Source organism: Hemiscyllium ocellatum, chromosome 21, assembly GCF_020745735.1.
Source record: "Hemiscyllium ocellatum isolate sHemOce1 chromosome 21, sHemOce1.pat.X.cur, whole genome shotgun sequence".
Classification (NCBI taxonomy): Eukaryota; Metazoa; Chordata; class Chondrichthyes; order Orectolobiformes; family Hemiscylliidae; genus Hemiscyllium; species Hemiscyllium ocellatum.
The window spans coordinates 40,933,966-40,952,472 of NC_083421.1; the positions used below are offsets into that span (position 1 = coordinate 40,933,966).

General features: G+C 39.9%; 1 protein-coding gene across 4 annotated transcripts in view; it reads left to right on the forward strand.

Annotated features, from left to right (window-relative positions):
• Positions 1 to 18,507, forward strand: part of LOC132825833 (myomegalin-like) — a 138,688-nt gene that overhangs the window by 108,404 nt on the left and 11,777 nt on the right. For all 4 annotated transcript variants that reach the window (XM_060841367.1, XM_060841364.1, XM_060841366.1 and 1 more), the window contains 7 exons: positions 1,121 to 1,246; positions 1,705 to 1,821; positions 6,417 to 6,606; positions 10,267 to 10,379; positions 13,344 to 13,601; positions 15,234 to 15,371; positions 16,803 to 17,059. In XM_060841367.1, the coding sequence (XP_060697350.1) occupies positions 1,121 to 1,246; positions 1,705 to 1,821; positions 6,417 to 6,606; positions 10,267 to 10,379; positions 13,344 to 13,601; positions 15,234 to 15,371; positions 16,803 to 17,059 (1,199 nt within the window). The remainder of the gene's footprint in view (positions 1 to 1,120; positions 1,247 to 1,704; positions 1,822 to 6,416; positions 6,607 to 10,266; positions 10,380 to 13,343; positions 13,602 to 15,233; positions 15,372 to 16,802; positions 17,060 to 18,507) is intronic.

Sequence of the window (18,507 nt, forward strand, 5' to 3'; positions counted from 1 at the left end):
ATGGTTGCCCGTACCAGCCTTTCTTCGCCCAGCTTTGTATGGTGGTTTGGGAGGCAAACTAGATGGTACAGGAAGACCAGAGGATGCTACTGGTTCCTGAGGCAGGATGGGTGGAAAGCCTACCTGCATACCCCATCTAAACCAACTTCTCTCCTTGTGTCTCCCCTAATATCTGTCCTATGACCATCTGTCTCGGGCATTTTATAGCCTCTGTGCCAAATCAGTGTTAACATATCCTACCCATACTTTTTTTCCTTCTGTCTATGCCAACTCATCTATTTGTAACCTTAATTCAGGAGGCACACTGGCATAAAATAATCAGTTTATTAAAATATCATTATTGAGGGAAGCAAACATTCCCTGATACAGAAGCATTTAATACGTCAAAATTGTTTCAACTACTGCCTTATGAAAATAAACATTTTTACTTACGTGAATAAACACTTCCATTCAGTAAGGAGTTTGAGTTGTCCATCAGTAGGAACCCAGTTGTGAAAATGAGAGCTCAAAAGATCAACTCTGCAGTACAAATCTGAGATAATCGTTTTGCAATTCTGAAAACCAGTTTTTTGTTTTCCATGCCATATTGTTTTGGACTGCTCCCTCTCTCTCGGCAGTTCTAGTGAATTTATGACTTTTTACACACCAGCATACATTTTCACAATCCTAAAGGGTGCTATAATTGTCTTAAACTATGTGATTTTACAAAGCTTAAACCAATACATTTTTAATGTGTGTCTTTGTGCAATAAATCCCCTACTGTGCAAGCATTAGAGTATCATTTTTCATTTGTTTTCATGAACGACTGGAATGGTGAAGTGGCATGAACTTAATTGTTTGATGTACTGAGTTACTTGGTATGAATGTTATGAAATGAATATGGTTGAGGGATTCTCCTCTCCAGGTGCCATCTAGTGTTTACAGATGGTGAATGCTGTACAGGCTTTTGTGTAGGAATGATCGTATGATTGAAGTAAACTTGTTCTATGGAGGTGATAATATAAGGGAATAACTTTGGTACTTCCATGAGTTGTTATCTTTTCACTTATGATTCTCCATTTATTTCAGTGGGAGTGATGTGAGTATAGTTGATACTAACTCCCATTATTTTTGTGCTTAGACATATTAGCAGAACACCTTCATGAAATACGAAGTTTAAGGCAGCGCTTGGATGAATCTATTAAAAATAATGACAGATTAAGACAACAACTTGAACGTCGACTTGCTGAAGCTGAATATGATCCAGGTGAGCAGTGAGACTTCCACTAATCTGAGATCAACAGCTTTAGTCTGCATTTGACTAGTGTTGTTAGCAGCCGAAAGAAAACCAATTCTAAACATGGACAGCAAGTGAAAAATAGCTTCGAAGATAATATGGAGGTCAATCTTTTCATTCCTAGCTGATTGCAATGATCATGTTTGAAATAGGCTTACACCATCTCAGATTTATATTGTCGTTAATGTGGCACTTCATCAGAGAACTCCCTGCAATTTGGTGTATGTGCCAAAATAACAAGCTGAAAGTGTTAGAAGTGTGAATTTGAAAAATATGTTTGATAATATTGTAGTTTTTTTTTAGACCTTTTCTCCCTATATGGAAGAGTACTGTATTTTTAAATTGAGATTTAATACCTATTTACATGTGTGCTATTTGTATTACATAAAAAGTTGTGAATACTTATAAAACTGTGCTTATCTCTTAAGCATCCACAAATATTTTCATCAACGGGGCAGAGGAACACTGTCACCTGACAGATCAGATTCATTACCTGAAGGAACAAAACAAATCTTTAAAAGAGCAGCTTACACGAAGCACCAGAGGTATGTATGGCTATCGATATTAAGCTCGTAAGGGAAAAAGAGTAGGAATAGGGCATTCGCCCCCTCAAGCTGTTCCGAGGACAGAAGATGATGCGTTCTTCCTCCAGGCGTCAGGTGGTGAGGGAGTGGCAGTGAAGGAGGCCCAGAACCTCCATGTCCTTGACAGAGTGGGAGGGGGAGTTGAAATGTTGGGCCACAGGGGGTGGTCTGGGTGTCCCGGAGATGTTCCCTAAAGCACTCTGCTAGGAGGCGTCCAGTCTCCCCATCGGGGGCAACGGATACAATAAATGATATTAGTGGATGTGCAGGTAAAACTTTGATGGATGTGGAAGGCTCCTTTTGGGGGCCTTGGATGGAGGTGAGGGAGGTGATGTGGGCGCAGGTTTTGTAATTCCTGCGGTGGCAGGGGTGGGTGCCAGAAAGGGAGGGTGGGTTGTTGGGGGCTGGGGTGGGGGGCGTGGACCTGACCAGGTAGTCACAGAGAGGGAACAGTCTTTGCGGAAATCGGAAATGGTTGGGGAGGGAAATATATCCCTGGTGGTGGGGTCCATTTGGAGGTGGCGGAAATGTCGTTGGATGATGTGGATTATGCGAAGGTTGGTAGGGTGGAAGGTGAGCACCAGGGGCGTTCTGTCCTTGTTACGGTTGGAGGAGTGGGGTTTGAGGGCGGAGGTGCGGGATGTGGACGAAATGCGTTGGAGGGCATCTTTAACCACGTGGGAAGGGAAATGCAGTCTCTAAAGAAGGAGGCCATCTGGTGTGTTCTGTGGTGGAACTGGTCCTCCTGAGAGCAGATATGGCAGAGGCGAAGGAATTGGGAATACGGGATGGCATTTTTGCAGGAGATAGGGTGGGAAGAGGTGTAATCCAGGTGGCTGTGGGAGTCAGTGGGTTTGTAAAAAATGTCAGTATCAAGTCGGTTGTCATTAATGGAAATGGAGAGGTCCAGGAAGGGGAGGGAGGTGTCAGAGATGGTCCAGGTAAATTTAAGGTCGTGGTGGAATGTGTTGGTGAATTGCTCAACCACCTCGCAGGAGCACAAGGAGGTGCTAATGCAGTCATCAATGTAGCGGAGGAAGAGGTGGGGACTGGTGCCGGTGTAACTACGGAAGATGGACTATTCTACGTAGCCAACAAAGAGACAGACATAGCTGGGGCCCATATGGGTGCCCATGGCTACCACTTTGGTCTGGAGAAAGTGGGAGGATTCGAAGGAGAAATTGTTAAGTCTGAGGACTAGTTCAGCCAAACGAATGAGTGTCGGTGGAAGGATACTGTTGGGAGCGTCGGGAGAGAAAGAAATGGAGGGCTTGGAGGCCCTGGTCATGGCGGATGAAGGTGTAGAGGGATTGGATATCCGTGGTGAAGATGAGGCGTTGGGGACTGGGGAAACGGAAGTCTTGGAGGAGGTTGAGGGCGTGGGTGGTGTCTCGAACGTATGTGGGGAGTTCCTGGACTAGGAGTGATAGGACAGTGTTGAGGTAGGTAGGAGGAATTGCTTCTGCACTCTATTCACCCCATTTACATTTTTCCCATGATGTAGTGCCCACAATTGTACTCAGACCTCCAGCTGAGATCTGTCAAGTTTAGCTTCACCTTCTTGCTCTTGTGCTCTGTGTCCCTATTTAATAGAACCAAGGGCACTATACATATTATTAGCTGCTCTCTCCACCTATCTTGCAAACTTAATAATCTATTCTCATATACACCATGTCCCTCTGCTCCTGCATCCCTTTAGAATTGTACCCTTTATGTTGAATTTCAGTGTTCTTCCTGTCAAATTGTGACACTTCACATCTCTCTGTATTGAACCTCATCTGCCACCTACCTGTGCTCTCCTCTAGCTTTTCAATGTCATTTTGGAGTTCTGCACTGTCCTCCATACAGCTTACAATTCTTCCAGTTTCATGTCATCTGCAAACTTTGACATTGGCCCCTACACCACAAGATCCAGATCATTAATATATACCTGTTATTTCAAGGGTCCTAACACCTGGGGAATTCCATTAGTTTGCTTCTAGCCTGAAAAATATCCATTCACTGTTATTCTTTGTTTCCTATCACTCAGGCAATTTTGTTCCCACATTGTTACTGTCCTTTTTATAGCATAATCTATAACTTTCTTTACGAATCCGTTGTGTAGCACTGCATCAGACCTGGATATATATGTATACCACATTAACAGTGTTAATCTTGTTGAGCCTTTCTATTACCTCATCAGAAAAGTGTTCAATATGTTCAACCTTTTGTCTTTGTGAAATTTCTCTTAACTGCTTCAGATGCAAATTTAACGTAAGAAGACCAAAACTATACACAGTGCTCCATGTGATTTCGCTTCTGTGTATGCTCTGAGCCCATTGCAGTAAAAGCCAACAGTCTGTTTGCATTCAAAATAACTTGCTTACACGTGTGATTTATTTAAGTGATTCTGTCCAGAATTGTTTTTTAAAAAAGTTTTCAAATCGAAGGTCTAGACATTATTTTCATAAAATCTTATTCCCAGAGTATCTGTCAGAACTTTGGCATTTCAACAATTGCTGTATTAGATTTGAAATACAGTGGAAACTGCCAGTTTTGGGTACATAAGACATTCATCAGTAAATGCTAGAATTTCTGACCAAAAAAAGGCTGAAAAATTCCAGAATTAGTAGATGTTCCTATGTTTGTTGACCAAACTATTGTGATACAAAACAAGATGAATCAATAGAAGCAACAATTTGTATGACTAATCAACAAAGTAGTAAGCTTCATTCATTCAACCTGTACATATAAATAAAAATCATCCCTATGTGGGAAATTACTGTACACTATTTGTTCAGTCAGCTGTAAGTAATAAAGTAATTGAGTAGAATCATTAGATTCATTTAGATTTCCCATTGTACAAATGTTCAGTTTCTAAAAGATCTGTTCATTCAGCTCATCATTCTCCCATTTTGTTAGACTCTTCTAAACGTTTACTTTTCAAATGTGAATCCACTATCTTTTTTAAAAGGTCCTTCGACTGTTCTGTCTTAAATAGTAGTCCATGTTGTTACAAAGTTTGTCTTTTTCTTAATTCTAGTTTCTTACTTTGTCCTTTTTTTGATCAGTTTTCAAGTTAGTTGATAACTAGAGGATATAAAAATGGTGGAAATAGATTTTTTTCCTGATTTGCCATGACACATTTCTTCAGCATTTTAAACCAGAATTTCTCTTGAACCTCAACAGAAGCAAACTGCTGCAGATGTTTGGAAGCTGAACTAAAAGCTCAAATTGCTAGAAAAACTCTGTATCTGTAGAGAGAAACTGAGTTAACCTTTCAGACCAATGATGCTCCTGTAGTAGCAAAAAATTGATTCTGACTCTCTGTTCCTAATTATTGCTATTATTGACTCATTGTTATGTATTTGCATTGAATTACTTCCTACTTGTGGGATGTGTTGTTAAAAATAAGCAGAGAATGCCAAATTTATTATTGTAGTTGCCTTCAACATTTACACCTTTTTCTTAAATCCAAATATCTCTTTACGACCTACTCATATTTCTGATAACTTAATTCTCATCTGCGCCCACATTTTTAAAAATTAATGTGTAAAGATTGGAATGAAGCATTATGAACCGGATGAAATGAATCATAGAATTACAACAAAGAAACTCAAGTTTTAAATTGATGCGGTGCTTTGAATTTTTCTGTCTTCATCCCACTTTGTGTAATAGTCCATTAACTTTCATAAGAACATTGAATCATCTGGAAGATGATGGTTAACAAGTGAAAATCTTGGATTATCAGCATCATGCCAGTATTGTCGTAGGAAGATACAAGTGTAATGTCTTTTCTCTGAGAGATAGAGAGGATTGTATCTCTTAGATTTTAGAAAGAGAGCATGAACAAAGTTACATATATTTCATTTTCCAGAAGAAAAGGTAGCTGAGCTATTTGCATGTTTCTTCAAGGTTAGATTAGATTACTTACTGTGGAAACAGGCCCTTCGGCCCAACAAGTCCACACCGACCCTCCTCAGAGCAACCCACCCAGACCCATTCCCCTACATTTACCCTTTCATCTAACACCATGGGCAGTTTAGCATGGCCAATTCACCTGACCTGCACATCTTTGGACTGTGGGAGGAAACCAGAGCACCAGGAGGAAACCCACGCAGACATGGGGAGAATTTGCAAACTCCACACAGACAGTTGCCCGAGGCGGGAATTGAACCTGGGTCTCTGGCGCTGTGATGCAGCTGTGCTAACCACAGTGTCACCTTATTGCTGTAGTTGAATTCTCCAAGAGGTAAGGGTGATTCCTTCTCCAAATTTCCTCCTTTTCAGGAGGTCAGTGATCTTATCTGCCTTTAGTGAGTCACTGGAATTAGCTAGAGAATTGTGGGAACAAATGTGCATTGTATGACTCCTTTGCATAGCCCTTTAGCCATGCTAAGCCATTAGATCACAATGGGTATTTTTAACAACTCGCTATAGATAAAATAGGAAGAAAAATGCCAATTGTTTCCACCTTGAAATAATTGGATTAAAGATTCAACACTTTTATTTTTCACAGAAGTAAAAAAAACTCTTCTTGCTGCAGCAAACTAATTTTTTTTCAATTTGATTTGCAGACAAACAGAGGGAAAATGAGAAACTAAAGGAATCTCTTTCAAAGAAGACTGCAGCTAATGAACGTTTGCGAAGTGAGTGTGAACGTGTCAAGCGGGAGAGTAGTCGACTGCAAACGAAGGTTGCTAATGCTCATGAAGAAAGTAGGAAGTTGAAAGATGAGCTGCAGTCCAGTCATGATGAAATCAACAGGTAATTGTTACGCTCTCCAGTGGAGTTTGGTGACCAAGGAGGGTAGCTTGAGTTGAGAGATTTCCCAACTTGCTGGACCTATCTCGGTTAAGTGTATCCTGAATCACTGGAATATTTTTGCCCCAGGAATGGGACACAACACTGCAGAATTGAATAGAGCCCATTGATACTGGAAGCAGAGCTGGAGTGAATGAGTGTTAAGATGGTCTAGTTAGCCTGATTCTCTGGAAATTCAGTTATGTTTTGGAATATTTCTGGCCACTGTGACACATCATACTTTCCATGCTAACTCCATAGCCATTCACTCAATATACATTCTGAGTTGACCTCAAAATCTATTCGGGATAAGTATGCCCCTAAGGAAATGTCAGCAAAGAGCTCTATTGAAAGTGCTCAAACAACTTCTACAACAGCTGCAGTCTGTTTTCTCCATAGTTTAAACAGGGGACAATATTTTAAATATCTGAATGTTAAACAGACCTGATCCACCATTCAAGAGCATTTACATCTACTCCATAAATTTGTGCCCCTTACAGTGCAGTTTAAGGACTTTGCAACAGCTAAATTGGGTTCTATTTAAACTCAGCAGCACCATTTAAGCGTAATATTGAGTTCGGGTTTCCCTCCAATATGACATCACTTCCACTCGTTATTCCTACCCAGCAAAAATTGGATCTGTTAGAAATTGAGGACAGCACTTCCCCATACTGGTCTCACCCACTATTTTAAAGATCCTTAGAATCTTCCTGACCTTTGGCAAGGGTGACCTTTTGAGGGAAAGCAGCAACAGCAGCCATATGAGTGGTACCACGATTGGCCCTATTGTACAGCAAAAAGGGTCATAGTGTAGGCGAGCTGTAATCATAGGGGAATTTTTAGTGAAGGGCACAGATTGCCACAGAAATGCCTATGCATGAAACTCCAGAAAAGTGTGTTGCCCCTCTGTCAGACTCAAGAGTGTTTCTGAGTGGCACAGGATATCCTGAAAGGGATGGGTTAACAGCCTGATTTCATGATCCAGATTCATAGGCAGAGATGAGGTCCTGCAAAGGAAATTTAGAGAGTTATGTAGGAAGTTAAAAAGCAGGATCTCTCGAGTTGTAATCTCGGGATTACTCCCTGTGCCATGTGCTAGTGATGGCCAGAAATAAAGGTAATACAGTTAAATGCATGGCTAAAGAGCTGGTGTAGGAAGGAAGACTTCAGATATCTGCATCATTGGGATCTCCTGGGCAGTGGGGACTTGTACAAAAAGGATGGGTTGCATCTAAACCAGAAGGACACCGATATCCTTGAAGGAAGGTTTGCTAGGGCCACTTAGGAGAGTTTTTAAACTAGTGTGGCGGGGAGGTCAGAATCCTAGCTACAGATCAGCAAGAGGAGGGTTTGAGGAGAAGGTCAACATCAAGTCAAGTAAATCTAATAAGAAAAGCAGCTAGGGCTTGGTTACTGAACACCACGGGACTGGTAGTCTGAAATGTATTTATATTAATGCAAGGAGTTGAAGAGATAAGTCACATGAGCTTAGAGCCTGGATTTGTGCATGGGACTACAATGTTGTAGACATTACAGAAACGTGGTTGAGAGAGGGTCAGGACTGGCAGCTCAACATTCCAGAAATTTAAATGTTTCCGGCAAGACAGAGAGGGCCATAAGAGCATGATGGAAGTTGCTTTACTGATTAAAGAGAATGTCATTGCTGTAGTAAGAAAGGGTCTCTTTGAGGGGCTCATCCAGCTGGGTCAAAACTTAGGAATAATAAAGGTGCAATCACTAGGATGGTGTTATACTATCGTCCTCCTGATAGTCAGCGGGAGATAAGGAAACCGATATACAAGCAGATCATAGAAAGATGTAAAACAGGATTGTAGTATTTTTAAAACTTCAAGAATTGACTGATACTCCCTTGGTGCCAAGGCTTAGATGGGTCAGAATATTTTAGGTATATCCTGGAGGGTTTCTTGAAACCAATATGTAGATAGTCCAAATAGGGAAATGGCTGTAGTGAAGGGCTCTGGCCCGAAACGTCGAATTTCCTGTTCCTTGGATGCTGCCTAACCTGCTGTGCTTTAACCAGCAACACATTTTCAGCAAATGGCTGTAGTAGACCTTTACTGAGGAATAAGCCTGACCAGATGATCAAAATTTCAGTGTGGGAGTAGTTTGGGTATAGTCATCACTATTCTGCAAGTTTTAAGATAGTTATGGATAAGGTCAAGACTGGTCCTCAGGTGAAAGTGCTTAATTGTGGAAGGCATATTAAGTATTATGCAGGAACTGGAGAAATTAGATTGGGACTGGTTGTTTGAGAGTAAATCCACATCTAACGTGGGAGTCTTTAAAGGTCAATTGATCATTGTTCAGGACCAGCATATTCCCGTGAGAATGAAACATAAGGATGGCAAGATTCAGGAAACTTAGATAACCAGATATATTGAAAGGTTAGTAAAAAAGGAAAAGGAAGCATATGTAAGGTTTCGGAAACAAATCAAAGAAAGCTTTTATAGAGTATAAAGGAAACAGAAAAGATCTTAATCTAGAAATTAGGAGGGCTTGAAGAGGCCATGAAATTTCCTTGGCAAGTAGTATTAAGGAGAATCCAAAGCCGAATTGTACATTATATGAGGAGCAAGAGAATAACATGGGAAAGGTGGGTTCCTTCAAAGATAAAGGTGGGAATTTATCTGTGGAGTCTGAGGAAGTGGGTAAGGTTTTTAATGAGTACTTCACATCAGTATTCAGCAAGGTGAAGGATATGAATGGTGATAAAATTAGGGAGGGCTATGTTGATATTCTGGGGCATGTTAGTATTAAGAAGGTGGTGGTATTGGGTGTCTTGAAAAGCATTTAAAGTAGGTAAGTCTTCAGGACCTGATGAGGTCTATCCTAGAGTACTGAATGAAGCAAGGGAGGAAATTGTTGTGGCCTTGACCGAGATCTTTGTATCCTTTTGAGTCCTAAGTGAGGTCCAAGGAGACTGGAGAACAGCCAACATTATTCCCTTGTTTAAGAAAGGCACCAGGATAATGGAGGAAATTATAGGCTGCAAAGCCTTATCTCCATGGTAGGGAAATAATTGGAGAAGCTTCTTGGGGAGAGGATTTACTTGCATTTGGAGAAGAATAGATGTTTTAGAGATAGTCAGCAAAGCTTTATGCAGGGGGGGGGGGGTCTTGTCTCACAAACCTGATTGTTACGTCGTTAGAAAATTCAAAGTTTGCAAGTTGAATACCAAACTTGGTCTTAGAGGACAGAGGGTAGTTGTGAAGGGGTGTTTTTTCTGACCGGAGGTCTATGACCAGTGGTGTTCCAAAAGAATCGGTGCTGTGACCTCTGTAGTTTGTAATATGTACAAATAACTTGGATGAAAATGTAGGTGGTCTGGTTAGTAAGTTTGCAGACTTCACAAAAATTGGTGGAATTGTTGATTGTGAAGAAGTTTATCAAAGGATACAGCAGGATATAGACCAGTTGGAAAGTTGGGCGAAGAAAAGGCAGCTGGAGTTCAATCTGAACATGTGCAAGATGATGTATTTCCTTGGACGAATATTTTGGGATGTTGAATGAATTTTAAAAAAAACAAATTATTTAAAGGAAGGTGAGGTGTGAGAATTTTATTTTAATATTTTTGACATAAACCAACTTAACTTTTATTTGCAGGCTGCACCAAGAACTTCGCTTACAGCATCAGCTCTTCACAGAGAACCAGCAGCTGCTACAGTCATTAAGAATGGAGCTTCGAATGTATGAGCAGCTTGAGGAAGGAAAACCAGGTATTTTTGCAATGAAGAAGATTGTAAAATTTTCTCCATCGTATTTCATGCCACCGCCACCCCTCACTCAAATTATTTTTCATTTCTAAAAAGGAATTAGTTAAATGAAAGTTGTAATGTAAAGCAAAATATTTAGTGTTCAAGCCTGACTAATGGTGAAAACACATCCTGCCAACAACCTAACGCTACATAAGAGTATAAGCAATAGGAGCAGTAGTGGACCATCCAGCCCTGCTCTGCCACTTCAATAGAATTATTTTGATCTAATACTTAAACTGCCCTTTCCTGTCCACTCATTTCAATTCCTTGTTTACAGAAAATATAAAGCTTCATCGAGGAAGTTTAAGAACTTGAGGTTTCCTTGTGCTTATAAAATTAATTGTGATTTACATAGGCCTGGCGCGTCAAATCAGCAGAAATGTTGCACACATTGTTATTGCTGAAGAAGCTTTTCCTGACCAAATGCAACTACCCATTTTTTTTTTCTGGAATTAGTGATCCTAGGTGACAGGTAATGCAGTGAAGTATTTAAAGGTTCAATTTTCTAATGAATGAGTATGGGTTATTGAGTAAATTTGAGTGGTGTGTCGAGGTAGTCAGGCAGTTAGTGAGATAGTTGGCTGGCTGGGGGTCCCAAGGTTGAATGTGGAGTCACTCGTGTCAGATCACATTTTAAATTGTCTAATATTTCCTGGACAACTGAAGTTGAACGGAACAGTCCCAAGTCACTAGCTCTAGTTCAGAGTTGAAATATTGACCGAGGCTTCTGTGTAAAAGGGACTTGCCTATCCAGCATTTAAACTTCCTGGACAATTCCCAAATATATCTATACCTCAGGATATTCACAAAAGCTGACGAACATCTTCTGTGGTGCATCTGTTCTCTGACAATCGAGAGAATGGAAGATGTAGGCCATTGTTTTTCTGCAATCTGGAAATATCCTAACCATTGTTTTATATGTTTTTAAATATGACCAAAGTTTCAGACCAGCATTATTCTGTGTGATGTAATTTTTTGTCTATTTTTCCTAAGAATAAATATAAAGATATACTATAGGATTAGGACATGTTGTGCTAGTGACTGTAAGGCTTTGTGGGAAATACTTTCCATTAAATTTCTACTAGTTCCTCACTTGGCTGCCATGGGAGATATAAATCATGAGCCCTTTTAAATGTTTTCCAGGTTAAGGTCTGTGTACAGTTGCCCACCATCAGTCTTTTTGTCAAGATCATTCAGGTTGTGGTGGTACCCACACAGTGACTCACATTGTCGCTGAGAGTCCACTGACAAAACTTGAAAGTAGCTTAAAGACCTCCATTAGCCACTGATATGGCTATTACTTGGTTCTTTGACTACACACCTCCTAAATAAACAGTATGTGAAAAGGGGATTGTGGGTAGAATCTTGTGATGATGAAGGTATTGACTGCCAGTCGTAGGCTGGCATTGCTTCATTTAAAGAATGTTTACTATATGTTGTTCTGTTCAGGCACTTGACAGGACAGCATCAAGTATCCGTAAGATCAAGGACCCTGGGTATGGAACTTCTACCCGCTGCAAACTTCTGACAAATCAGAGACTGCCTCCTGTACTGAACGGCAGTGCCATTGGGGAGGCAATCATTGATGCTATTATGACATCCATAATCATTGCTTATTCCCAGCCCAGAAAGATCTGTGTAGAAGAAGCTGAGCCCCATACCCACTGCAGGATTAGCACTGATTGTGGCAAGATGAGGCTGTCCACTTGCATTTCTGCCAAGGACTTAAGTGGAGTTCAAGGGGACCCTCCCAAACGCTTCCTCCATCACTAAATTTGCCATGGGGAAAGCAGAAGATTCTGCCTGATGTTTTAGTTAGATTATTTGATATCTTCCTATTGGACAGTTGCCAATGTTTTTAGTTAGGACTACTACACCTATTTGTAAGGGTGAAAGTTTTGGTTTTGGAAAGTAATGTTCTGCACAGAGAGTGGTAGATGACTGGAACACGCTGCCAAAGGAGGTGATAGGAACAGATGCAACAGCAACATTTTAAGAGGCATTTAGACAGATACATGAACAGACAGAGATTTGGAGGGATACAGACCATGTGCATGCAGATGGGATTAGTTTAGAATGGCAATGTGGTCAGCACAGATATGGTGGGCTGAAGGGCTTGTTCCTGTGCTGTACTATTCTGTTTTTTGTTCTACGTACTGAGCAGCAACCTAGCACCAACCCTTTGTATTTTTAAACCTAACCTTCTAAATGGCACTAAAACTGTACCACCCTGCACTATGGGTCAAATACTTAAGACTAGAAAAAAATAACTTTAGAGATCCAGTTCATTTTGTTTTTTTTTTGGGTTTTTGGCTTAATGCCTGCTTATTATCATCCAGCATGTTTGATTTAATGAAGTTGGAACTGTAAAAGGAAACAATTTTGACCCTTATTTATTTATTTAATTGCAAAAAAAAGTCACATCTGTTGAACTGTTAGCCTCTTGTTGAGCAGTTCCTGAATATGATATTGTTTGTATGTAAGTATCATTTTAGCCAAAGCCTGCCTTCTGTGTTAATATTACTCTTTGCCAGAGACTGGACTCTGTAGGTTATTGTTTGTCTGTCTAGGACTGGAATGTTTAATTGACATCAGATTGTGAGCTCCCTTTTGTGTATAATTATGGAAATGATGATGAATGTATTTTATAGCATAAACTAGAACCTATGACGATCTCCTCATGCAGTAAAGTTGGCACTTGTCCATCTTGTCCCCTCTTACTACTAAACCTTGCATCACATTGAGACTGTGAAAGTGAAAGAGTATTTGTACTGAAATGTCTTATATGAAGAGAAGAAATTGAAACAATGTTTACTTTTCATTCACCAAGTTCACATTTATTTGTGCACCTTTCAGTATTCAGCATGCAAAAGACTTTGATGTAAAAATAAACACCAATTATAATTTTGTTTTGCAATCTTGCAGAGTCTCCACAACAGATGAGCCATGAATCAGTGAAATATTTTCAAGGATCTGTTGATCTAAATGAACTCTTGACAGAAATCCACTGCCTACGGATTCAGTTGGAGAAAAGTATTCAGACCAACAACTGTTTACGTCAGAAACTTGAAGAACAACTTCAACAAGGACAACACAAACCTGAAGGCAGTCCTTCCACAATTAATATAAACTATCTCTTGACAAGAGAGCAAAGATCTAATAGGAACAGACGCTTATTTCAAGGTAAATAATTTGACTGCATTTCCTTATGTAAGCATGTTCAAAGTAGCTTTTGATTTTTACAAGCACTGTACCTCGTGAACAAATTACAGTTGGCGTCAGGAGCACAGATGTAAGTTCATATTAGACAAGTAGTATTTCATTTGTGCTATCAAAAATATTTAAAACATGCTTCTTATTTGCTCTTGAACAGTGGCCATGATACTGCCCATACATTTTTCATTGAGCATTGAGATTCCACAATACATCATAGGACTGGATTTTGGTAGTAGCTAGATTGGCTAAAAATATGATGTTGCCTTCATGAAGAACACTTTGATCCAGTTGATTTTATAAGATTTACTGTTTTTTTTTAAAAAGTCATTATTCAGTCCCAAGAAACAATTGCGGTGTATTAAACTTCGTTTTACAGTTTGTCATGGTGTGATTTGAATACTGTGTCTTAGTATATCAAAGTCATTAATCTACAGGTAGTTCTTCTATAATGCAAAGGTTGTGTTCTTGTGCAACTCCTCATTATAGAAAACACACTTCTGAAACAGTGCTTTGTGTTGGCGATGTAATAGTGTTAGAACCAACTCACATTTTGAAGGTTCTTGCTTTAGAAACATTCTTCAATCACGTTACAGCGAATTTGCATTAACAGAATACACGTTGTAGCAGAACAACCTGTAATTCCTAATGAAGGGCTTACGCTTGAAACATCAACTCTCCTGCTCCTCAGTTGCTGCCTGACCGACCTGAGCTTTTCTAGCACCACACTTTTCGATTCTGTTTCTTCAGCATCTGCAGTCCTCACTTTCTCCCTGTACTTTTCAGCTTGTATGTTGATGTGCAATAAGGTTGTGAGAATGTAAACGCATTTACCCCATTATTGTCTTTTAAAATGTTTGCTGTTTCGAAATTCTTCAAATAAATTTTCACCTCAGTGAAGTTCCAAAATCAGAAATGTTAATATGTATTTTTCTCACCTCTTTGGTGATCAGTGCGAAGGCAGGAGGACAGATGGTGAAAGGGGTCAACAAGCAAGCCATGTTGCAACTTCTCACTACAGGGAAGGGTGGGAGGCTTATTTGATTTAGGAGCTCCAAGGTCCAAGGAGAGATTGCTCCAAACACTGTCGTCTGGGATACCATCTTCAAGGATACCTGGCATCAGCTGATACAGCTTTTGGCAATGGCCAGCACTAATAGTGATGCTGCTGAGCCGCCAGCCTGTTGTTCGGGCACTGTCCGCAAAATGCATCCTTTCCAAGATCATGTCACCCAGTCACCCTCAATGGAAACATTCACCATGCTCTCATTTAACTTCAGTTGAAAAATATTTTCTTGGCAGTAACATATAATGTAAAAAGCAGCTAATTTAAATTGAACTTTAATTTCTGAATTCTTTCTCTCTTTTCAAGTCTGTTGTATTTGTTTCCCTGAATTTAAAACAGTATTTAATTTTGTGGTTTGACTATTTAAGTAGAAATAGTGTTTGTAATTTAGTTACCCACAGAGTGATGCAATTGAACCTTTGTATGCTGTATTAAACATTATATATTAATTCATTTTAAGATTCTAATCCTTTAGATTTCTCCAGTGATGCTGCCTTCATGCTGTACTTGCCTTTTTTTGTACAAACACTTAACAGATTCTGAAGCTGATGTGTCTGTTTCTGCTGAAGATGAAAGAGGAAATTTCCAGTCTCATGAATTTCCAGTATCACCAAACTCTGCCAACATTCCTGCAGATGTCACTGTTGCAGATGGGTCAATGTTCAGAATCTCAAGTACGTACTATGTACAAGAGGTGATGTCTTTAATTTTTATATAAGACTTCCAGGGATGAAATTGTGACAGTGGATTTCCTTAATACTGCCAATGGACAAAATTCACATTTTGTTTTTATTCATTCATGAGATGAGGGCATCACTGGCTAAGCCAGCATTTATTATCCATCTCTAATTGCCCAGAGAGCAGTTGAGAATCAACCACATTGCTGTGGGTTTGGTGTCACATGTAAGGTAGCAGATTTCCTTCTCTAAAGGACATTAATGAACCAGGTGGGTTTTCCCCCAGCAATCATCAGTGGATTCGTGGTCATCATTAGACTCTTAATTCAGGTATTTAAATTCAAATTTCACCATGGTGAGATTCGAATTCTGATCCTCAGAGCATTATTTGGGTCTAATGATAATACTGCTTGGCCATTGCCTCCTTTTTGTGAATTCTGCGAACTTTTTGCCATTGCATGTTGTATTTGAAATTAAACAAATCAACATGTGCTAACTTCCAACTTTTCTTGAGTCCAATATACTGTTTATTTCACAAGACCAGTTTTAGTATTGTGTGGCTTTTGAAATTAATTTGCCAGTCATTATTTCCCAGTCTGTTATCGCTTTTGGCTTCACATTGACTTTTTAAAAATTAATCTAATCTATTTTTCTAATTAACCTGTTCAAAGAGCAGGTGGAAACACTGATGTATTAAAAATTCTTTGCTTTGGACAAATGGCAAACAGCTGCATACCTTTCAATAACAATGAATACTCTTTAGTTTTCTTTGTTTTAAGTTTGCATAATTAACTGCTACTTATAGATCTTGTAGCTTTAGCATTCACAGTACAGCATTTCTATATTCAATAGCACTTAAAAGAAACGCTACAGTACCAAGTATTGATTGGATCAGCTTATCTGAAACTTTTTTATTTGGGGCAGAATTTTCTCTCTTGTCCTTTACCTTGAACAAAAGGCCCTCCAAGCCTGAACCGATCCAAATCCATTGTCTAAACCTGTCACTCAATTCCTAAGCATCTGTATCCCTCTGCTTCCTACCTATTAATGCATCTATCCAGACATATCTTAAATGAATCTACCATGCCTGTCTCTACTACCTCTGCTGGCAATGTGTTCCAGGCACCTTGATTTCCACAAAACACATTCCGCATATGGACATTGGGTATAGCTCAGGGAATAAAGCATGCAGTGCAAATCTATAAGAAAGTAAAGTTATTCATAGTTAATTTTCTAATTATCGATAATCAAATGGGATGCAATAAATATAATAATGCCTAGGGATCTTTTTAGCCGCTAAATAATTTTGTTTCTCTGTATGCATATGTTTCTCCCAATTTGTATTTTAAGTATAATAATACAGTTCAGCTAATTCTGAACCTGCAATGTTTCTTTTAATCTGCAACTTCTAACTTTCATACAATTTAGGAGCCAAAGAACTGCCAAAAGATGAATTTGATGGTTCATCACATTACAGTGATAGTTCAATAGAAAATCTACCACACAAACCTTCCAGAGTCCTTTCCGAGCATCGGATGTTGGCAGACAAGAATGGGCAATATGTGCTCGGGCTATTAGAAAATTATAATGCACTGCACAAGCACATCTCTGATGGCCGGTCACTGCTGCATGGAATGAATAAATGTCTTGGAGATGTGGCTGCTCATCAGACTACTGTTGCAAAGGTAAACTCTACGTATTTTCAGAAATGTTTAGTAATTTAACAGTACAAACTTGTGTTTTATATACATTTCAAGCCAACTGTGGTAGAACTCGAGTCCCTGCTAGATTTAATTCTCATAAATCACCTACCCTGAACCCTGTCCCAGGATATTAACTATGTAGATTTTAGAATTTAGGCTTGGCATTTCCCTGATTTGAAAGCTCCTCTAAGCAACAATATTGCAAAACTGACCGTTACTGCGAGACCTGGTGCCAGAACTGAGCACACTTCTGAAAAATCTCTAGCACATTTCACCTTCATAATGCCAGTTCTAAGAGGGAGCTGAACCTATCCTGGATGGTAAAAGAGTGAAGCATGATCCCCACTCTGTTTATTTAGGCATCTCACTTGATAGAACATTTAGGTACAGACAAGATCACTTAATGACAGTTTTAAAACAAAATTGAAACCACCTCAACCTCCGCTTTGATAGGAAGAGTAGAGGCGTAAACTATTTTGTAAACAAAGAAAGGTGGCACAGTGGTACAGTGGTTAGCACTGTTGCCTCACAGCGCCAGAGACTCGGGTTCAATTCCCGCCTCAGGCGACTGACTGTGTGGAGTTTGCACGTTCTCCCTGTGTCTGCGTGGGTTTCCTCCGGGTGCTCTGGTTTCCTCCCACAGTCCAAAGATGTGCGGGTTAGGTGAATTGGCCGTGCTAAATTGCCCGTAGTAAGGGGTAAATGTAGGGGTATGGGTGGGTTGCGCTTCGGCGGGTCGGTGTGGACTTGTTGGGCCGAAGGGCCTGTTTCTACACTAAGTAATCTGTAAGTAATCTAAAAAGGCTTTGGAAATCTGAAGCACAAAGATTCCAGGTTCAGGATTCTCTTCATGTTAACGTGCAGGTTCATTTGGCAGTTAGGAAGGCAATTGCAATATTAGCATTCATTCCAAGAGGGCAGAATACAAGAGTAGACATGCACTACTGAGGCTGTAAAAGACAGTGGTCAGATTGCATCTGGAATATTGTGAGCAGTTTTGTGCTACATATCTTTGGAAAGATTTGCGGGTATTGGAGGAGGTCCAGAGGAGGTTAACAAGATTGATCCTGGGATGAAGAGCTTGGCATATGAGAAGTGGTTGAGGAGTCTGGATCTGTTTGCAATGGAGTTTAGAAGGTTGGGGGGTGGGAATCCTATTGAAACTTAGATAATACTAAAAGGCCTGGACAGAGTGGACATAGAGAAGATGTTTCCACTAGTAGGCAAGACCAGGACCTTAGGGCACAGCCTCAGAGAGAAGGGGTGACCCTTAAGAACAGAGATAAGGGGAAATTTCTTCAGTTCGAGGGTGGTTAATCTGGAGTTCATAACTGCAGAGGGCAGAGGTGTCCAAGTCATTAAGTGTATTTAAGACAGAGATAGGTTCTTGAAGGGAAAGGGGTTCAAGGGTTATGGGGAGAAGGCAGGAG